Source organism: Leopardus geoffroyi, chromosome C1 (assembly GCF_018350155.1).
Source record: "Leopardus geoffroyi isolate Oge1 chromosome C1, O.geoffroyi_Oge1_pat1.0, whole genome shotgun sequence".
Lineage (NCBI taxonomy): Eukaryota > Metazoa > Chordata > Mammalia > Carnivora > Felidae > Leopardus > Leopardus geoffroyi.
The window spans coordinates 139,604,197-139,612,477 of record NC_059328.1 but is presented as its reverse complement, the minus strand read 5'-3'; the positions used below and the strand labels follow the sequence as shown (position 1 = coordinate 139,612,477).

Genomic DNA, 8,281 nt, shown 5'->3' with positions numbered 1-8,281 from the left:
GAAGGGCATGTACCTAATAATGACCTGGGATGGATGATGAAAGACCTCTGTGGTCTCCCCTGCTGTGGGATAGATGCCCCTGTAGCCAGATGGCCTTGTCCTGGGTCCCCGACTCCCTGTAGTCCTGCTTTCCTGGGCTTTGACAACCCTTGGTGCTTACCTGGCACCTCTGGCATCTCGTGGGCTCTTCTGCAGCTTCCTGTTTCCTGGTGGAGCTGTGTGGGAGGAAGCAGGCATGCCGAAGGTCTGTACCTGACCTACACTTACCTGTTCATTCTGGTTAGCAGGCCTCACTTTCTAACATTTCTTAACATGGTAATGCTTTGGGGTTCTAAACTTCTGTGGCCTCTGATCATCAAAATAGAAACATTATTGGTCTGCCAGCACAGCACTAATTTGCGTGAAGGAAATAAGGGATTGATGCTACCTCAAGACTGGGACGGGGCTTTGCTCGACAAATGTGGCATGAAGGGTTATGGTGGGCCCAGGATGTTTTTCGCTTTTTGAGGATTAAGTGCTTTTCGAAAATGCTGTACTCCAGACGAGATCTATGCTCCTCAGTGTCGTCTCACTCCAAATGCCTGTTCTTCCCACAGCTGTCGGAATAGTCTTTCTAAAACACAGACCTTGATCATATCACTCCCCACCTTAAAACCCTGCAGTACTCCCCACCACCGCCATGCTAAAGTGCAGTCTGGGGAATACTTGTCCAGATCCCCCTTAGGGCTTCACCCCACTTCTCTTCTCAACTGCCTCATGCACGCTACTCCTCAGCTGTTCTCTCACACTTCCGCCAGCCTCCAGCCTTAAGCGTGCCATTCTCTGTGCCCCAACACACTCCTTTACCCTCTTCCAGGCCACACACGTCTTCTTTGCCCCATTCCTATTCATCTTTCCCTCATCCTCACTAACTTAGGTCAGAGGCCTGCCGTGTGCTTCCCAGACCAGCCCTTATCACCCTTTATTGTACTTACGTGTTCCACTGGCCATCTCCTTGGGTTGCTCTGTGGGGGCGAAGAATCGGGTCTGTCTTATTCACTATTGTATGCCTACTGCTGCCTACTGGGTATGGCATAGAGAGGAACCCAAGAGTATTTATCAAATGAATAAATGTATCAGTGATATCTGCAAGATCTACGAAACTGCTTCTATCAGAACTAAGAGGAGGATCGCACAAAAACTACTGATACTTGAACCAGACTGCTATAGAGAGCTGTTAAAATGTATACATGGCATGGTCTCCTTAGCCAAATTCCTCATCTTGACCCAATGCAGGCAGCTACACTATCAGCCTTCTATTACCTGAAGCTCCATACACACATCCAAAGCGGGCTATTAGCCTTCTTGTAAACTGAATCATGGTATTTAGATAACTCTCCTAAGCCCAACATGGGAGTTCTCAAAACATGATTGTCTTGGGTCTTATGATCACAAGCGCCAAATGTGCTCAACATGAGGCTGAAGCTAATATATTCACTTCCTTATTGATGGATTGAGAAGCACTACTTTGGCATGGATTTTGTTTTGGATTTTGATCTAGGAATCAGTTTCCTGTTGATTACAGCAGGCAGAACATGCCAATATTTCACACAGACATATGTCCCCTAACTGATTCTGTTAAGGCAGTGGTTTTCAAGTCTCACTTTGTCCCCTACGCCCACTCTCCATTCCCCACCCCCACCCCAGGAGACTTTTGGCAACATCTAGCATCATTTTTGATTGTCACAATTTGGAAGGGATGCTACTGGCATCTAGTCGGTAGAGGCACGGGCAGCTGCCAAACATCCTACAATGCACAGGACAGGCCCCACGACAAAGAATGATCTCACCCAAAATGTCAATAGTGCCAGGGTTGGGAAGCCCTGCATTGAGGCGTCCCTCTGTAGACACATTGGTGCATGAGAACTAGGCCCTGTTTATCTGTGTAGTGCTTTCCAAGATGTGTGGAAACAAAGCAGAAAAGAACAAGTTAAAAAATGGTAAGAAGGCTGTGGTTCTTCCCTTGCCTATGATTTAGAAATTAAGATGCACAGCCTGTTCCTAAAGCAGAATAATTCAGTTTGGGGAGGTTTCCTAGGTAGGTCCCAGTCCCGGATCAAGGACTCTCCTATGGAAATATAATAAAAGGCACTTAGTATGGAATTGAACAGACGCTTGAGTGTGAAAAGGAGTTTTGGTGATTTCAAAACCATATTTGTTTTCCACATTGAAAATGTTCAGGTCATTTTCTTGTCCTAAGAAGATAACCACTTGGACAAAAATATCCATTTGAAATGCAGGTGAAATGTAAATTGCTACTCTTCTACACAGACAATCCAGTGTATTTATACTTAATCCATAAAGGCATGATGTTACAAAACACATTTGTATATTGTGAAGCCATCTGGCATCAAATTTTCCAATTTATAGACAACTTTGTATTTACATAACAAATTATTAAATCAACCATCTTTCCGGTTTATAAAAGGTCGCTGAGGTACACACACAGTGTGTATAAAAGCAGATAAGGCTGATATTACATATTTACAGTAGATACAAATTAATCTTTCATATTTGAAGATAATGCTTTGTATATATTTTTTCTGTATCAGACCCCCCACTGTTAGCAGGATTTCCCATGCTTGAGTTGTTTATTGCTTTTTGGCTCACGGATTTAAAATTCACTTCTGGGTTGTTTACACGTATGAATTACTAATGTTCTTATCTCTTTGGCTAATGCAAATGTGATAGAGTGAATGAAAGAAAAGATAAATTAATTCAATATTACAGTTCTGGCTGTTGATATTATTTTTTTCATAGCCCCCAAATGAATCAAGTAACGCACAGCTCATTTTATACGCTACATTGAAAAGTCTTGAGACTTGTGTTAAACACCATTTGGGCATCAATGGGCAAAGTAAACAAGGTATCATATTTTCGGTAAGGTCTAGAATCTTGGCTTCTTTTTCAGAAAGAGTAATGTCACCAACATCTGAAGCATCTTAGATTTTAAAATCTCAATGCAAAACCACTTGTGACTTACAAGGGAACATTGCAAACTGCAGAGAAGATTACCGGAGTTAACCACAATGTGTTACCCTGGTCTGAAATGAAAAAAGAATTACCTCATGGAATAAGCCAGTTGGGAATCTTCATAAAACTTACAGAAAGCAAAATAGCAGCTCTCTGCTGTTCCCACAATTCTGCAGTGTTACGTTCAAAAATGAAGGTGGGGTTTACTTGAAAAAGAGACATTGCCAATAACTCAAAGTCAGGGTCCAACTACAAGAGTAAAAGTGGCCCATGATATCACAAGGGATGAATGCTCTTAAAGCATTTACATTCACAAGGAGACTGAAAACTACCAAACAAAAATATTCCTTTAAATAAATAAAAACCCTGATTACTTTTAATGCTACAAATGAGACAAATCAAACAAGAGCTGCTCAGTTAATTTTCATTCGCTTGAAATAATCTTTAAAAACTACTTAAAGATGTAGTTTATTCTCGTTGTGCTTCCTAAGACTGTTAAGGGACACAAAATAAAACGAGATTTTCTTTTCCAAGAGGGGTATTATGTTCTTTAAAGGAGCAAAAAAAATTTTCATTGTTTCAATTGTCAGATTTGTTGGGGGGAGAAAAAAGTTTACTTTAGGAAATAAAAAATTTACTAATGTATAAAGGCTAGCCTTCATTTTTAAAAAATGAATTGGCTTCAATACAAAGAGAAAGAAATGGCTCTATGGGCAAAATTCAAGTATGAGTGACCAAGTTTTTAATTGTAAAGTAGGTGCAACATTTAAAAAAATGTTACAGCACTGCATGACCTGTAATGCTAACAATATTTACATTAACTGCTTACACGAAACCATATAACTGTAAAAGAGAGGGGGGGAAACCCCATGTGGACTGGAACAACAACACCTAGCAGCCACATCAAAGCCATAAGCAACCAGTGAAATCATGGGCACAAACATACTTTACATGGTCTACAGATGTAAAGTATACATTGGTGGGGAACCACACATCTAATTAGCTTAAAATATCTAAAAGAAGGCCAGGTGGACACAAACTCGTTCTAAAGACAGGAAAGGCTAAAAAAACTTCTACGTATCAACACACACATCCACACCCACATATACGCAGACACACGCCATGCACAAACACGCATATGCATCTATCTGGGAATAAAAACAACCACGTAGACAGAACAGTAGAAAAGCAGATCGGTGGGGGGACAACAAAGGACATTTATGGTTTAAACACAGCAAACACGCAAAGATGTGTCAACTGAACTACACAAAAGATTACTTAGGGCGACTGCGCGAAGGACCGGCAGGCAATCCCACTGTTACATGAAAGACAAAATGGACCTACCCCTACAAGGAAGGTTTCCTGCCTCCAGGCCATGAAGCCTGGGTGCCAGTTGTATTCCATCAGGCGTGGGGGTAGGGGTGAGGGTGGGAGTGAAAGTACAGTGAGACACAGGAGACCCAGGAGACCCTGGGGGGAAGAACTAAGAGCTGTTGCTATCAAAAGTGAGCCCTGGTGGAGTGCTCTGTGCTGTGGCCCCAAGAAACCAACTGGAAGAATGACCTTGGTCTCCTTTTTCCTGAGTTACTGGAACTCTGCTACATCGTGGGAGTGAGGAGTATGCGGGGTGGATGAGAGAGGAGGGATAGTGGAGGTGGTGGGCATCTGGGGGTCCAGAGCCTGCTATTGAAGGGCTCCCGGCAACTGGAGCATGAAGCTGTTGAGTGAGCCCCAGGCTAGGGGACAAGGCAGCGAGCGCTCTCTAGGGGTTTATGGGTTTAGGGGTGGGGGCTGGTGATTCTAAGAATAAAGGGATAATGGATCCCTTCTTTTGACAATCCATCAGCTGAAGTCAGGCTGGAGGCCTGAAACTTCTCTCAAGTGCGTGGGAGACAGGGTTATACCACCACCACAAAAATCGTGAAAAAAGACGGAAAATCATGTTGTGCTACATTTCTTATTAATAACCTTGTACTTTACAATGGCTCACAGTTTTAGGTTTGTATACTTGTAATGTAGTATTTTCTCTCTACATTTGTTTCACATTTTTTTTCTTACTTAATATAATATAAATAATTTGGTTAATAGATTTAACCTGCACATTTCAGCCACATTAATATATATAAGAATCTGTTAATGGTATAAATAATTCTTTAAATAAAATAAATCTGATATGTTACATAATACTGATAAAAAATTACCATTGCTAATAATTTTGTAAGCCACCTTCACTTCTGGTTTGAGTAATACTGATGAATGGCTACGACACTTGCTGTGATGATTGGTATTTTTTTTTTTTTTTTTTTTTTTTGCCACTACAAGAAAACTGACTTATAATCAACCTTACCTCTGATAATGGTTTTGAAGGGGGGCTTTTGCCTCCAGGTGTGGAAACAGAGTTTTATCTTGTCCGGTATTGTTTGCCAAAAAAATTCAACTCTGAGCATCCGTGGTGGTGCAGCCTAAGCTATCTGAGTCAAGAGGTGGCTATCAAACATTAACTACAGAAATGACTGAGTAAAATATTCCATCTAAGATTTTTTTTTTATAAAACCTATTCTACTTTAAAACTTAGGTAAAAAAAATATGCAACAAATGGTTGCAGTTTCTGAATTCTTAATTTAGACCTGTGAGCCCTCATCCCTTTAGGAATCTGCAAGGTTTTGATTTCCTAGGCACCCGAAATCGGGTCCAGTGCTTCCGGATAAGGTTCATTCCAAACAGACAATAGAAATGGACACTCGGTGGTGTGCAATGTATGTCATAATTCAGGTAATACATCGTCATGCCTTTTCTCTGCTGTTAAATACAAAAACAGCATCTTTTACATTATCATAGAAAAGCATTTAGGTTGTATTTTTATTTATCACTTTACACTGGTAGTCTCTGGTAGGTGTACTCCATAGAAACCAAAGGATTTTGTACACTATTTCTTTGTACAATAAAAGATAAAGTGTGCATTAGGTACGCTTGTACATGACAATATTGTACAATATTTACATTTCTGATATCGCCATGAAATTCTGCATTTTCTATATACAACATTGAAAATTCTTCAGAAACATGTGGACATTTCTTATAATCACAATTTTAGTATTATAGAAAAAGTTTCTCAGTAATCTCTTGACCATTTATTACTCTCATCATTCAGGGAATTTGATTGGTTTTCCAGCATTCATTATCCTTCCTCATCAAAAAAAAAATATCGTATCACTGTTTCTTTTAGCACCCTGTGGTGGTGGTAGCTATCTGCCATAGTATAAATACTGATATAACAGTGGCTATATCAATACCTATATAGAGATAATATCTGTGCACGTTCCTTTAATAAACACTGCGCATTGGTGGAGTAGTCCCTGTTATCTGGAGATCTTCCTCCTCTTGGGTTTGGGGGGTCTCATTTGTCTGTCTCCCTGTGGGATTTGGTGAACCTGGAAATAAAGAGGTGGGGAAAAAATAACAACAAAGGTTGAAAGTACAAGCACCATTCGATTTCTGACAAAGAAACAGGGGAGGAAAGAGATTCCACCTTTCATTTCCAATCACTGATCTCCTGAGCCATTTACAATTTTTACCAAGATTGTCCATAGTCAATACAGGGAATGAGGAGTCCTAGGAACAGATGAGCAGAGCAAACCTGTAACACTGGAACACAAGGGAGGAACCAGAGAACATCATGTGTGGGAAATGACGTGTGCAGTTGCTACCTCTGCTGTGCATTTAAGACAAAAATAAAGCCCTTTTTGTTAGGGATCCCTAGATCGCCAACTTCAGCAGAGTCTAGAAAAGCAGAAAAATACATACCAAACATGTTTTCTTCTTTACTTCATCACCTGACTTATTTTACAACTACTAAGAAGGGTCAGAGATGGTAAGAATATGCACTCAGCTCAGCCCATGGAAGTATATTTAAGAGAACAATCAGAGTGAAAAATAGAAGATCACTACCATCTGTTGGCAGATCTGAGCTTGTATAGTCTGGAAAGTGTAACTGATGAACTCATCTCTGTATACTAAATGCAGAAACTGTAGCAGTTAGGGCTGTGTATCAGATTGAGCAGGCATGGAGCATGGCAGAGCATGGTTACCAGGTATCGAACAGCAGGTGTGGTTTGGAGGGGCAGAGAACAGGTGCTAGGGAGGTGATCAGGTGCCCCACAATGTTTGTGGTTACTGACAGGAGAGGGCAAGCCTAGACCCAGGAAAGGCAGGATGGTCCCAAGGCCGTGGTTTAGCTAATGTTTAACAACCAGTACCCTGTGGAGGGACACAAGCTGAGTGTAGGATATGCCAATTTCCATGGTGTATGTACTTGTACCAGAGCCAATTTCAAAGTTACCAACATAATGTCACAGAATTCATAATTAGGAGATGTTCCCAATCAGCTCTCAAGATCCACTACAAGTTGGCTTAATTGTTTTAAAATAATGTTAAGATAACAACGAAGGCCAATGCTATTCGAAGGCAAACACAAAAAGCTGTTTTAAAAACTTAAATTTTAAAAGTAACATTTATAAGTTTGTTACACTGCCTCTTCCTCTTAACCTGTCCATATACATTTTTTAAAAACCACTAGTTTCTGACGAAGAGCGATAACTGAAAACGTGTTATAATTGAGGAAAGAAGCCTTTATCCAAGGCTGCAAAGAAGTCTTGGTAATCTGTGAACCAAATATGGCCTGAAAAGGTATTTTGTTTAACAGCTATATGATGTTTCAATGTTTACAAAGACAGTTGTGAACATGAAAAAAGTTGGAATTTTACTTCTAGACTTAGCACCTTATGAAAAATTGGAGGAGCTGGCAACTCTGGCATAATTTCCCATAGGTTTGGACCTGCTGGAGTATGGAAGAAGGAGTTCCTTCTGGAGAGAGCATGGCCTCCAGGTTGCCCCAATCCCATCACTCCTCACTGCCTGCTGGCCACAAAGGCCAAATGTCCTGCAGCAAAGACCAGCAAGAGGCTCACTGAACCCATTTTCTCTTCTTCCTGAACGGGTACATTGTAGAATGCATTTCCTAGTCCATTTGCCTTAAGAAAGCCAGATGAGGGGGTCAGTCCAGTGGAAAACAGCAGAAGTGAGGAGCCTATCCTGGCACTCCTGTGCATACTCACTTCTCTCACCTGCTGGGCTGCATGCAAATGATACGAAGGAGCACTCGGAAGCCCTGAGGAATGGGGGACACTAGAAACAGAAAGAAGAACCTGGGCCTCTTAATGACTGTGTGTGGAAAGCCCTTCCCCAACCGGCACCAGACTGAAGTAAGCAA

General features: G+C 41.1%; 1 protein-coding gene across 7 annotated transcripts in view; it reads right to left on the bottom strand.

Moving 5' to 3' along the window:
* Nucleotides 1-3,731: 3,731 nt before the first annotated feature.
* Nucleotides 3,732-8,281, bottom strand: part of MBD5 (methyl-CpG binding domain protein 5) — a 449,013-nt gene continuing 444,463 nt past the window's right edge. For all 7 annotated transcript variants that reach the window (XM_045479727.1, XM_045479733.1, XM_045479728.1 and 4 more), the window contains one exon: nucleotides 3,732-6,443. In XM_045479727.1, coding sequence (XP_045335683.1) covers nucleotides 6,372-6,443 — 72 coding nt within the window. In that variant the 3' untranslated portion in view covers nucleotides 3,732-6,371. The remainder of the gene's footprint in view (nucleotides 6,444-8,281) is intronic.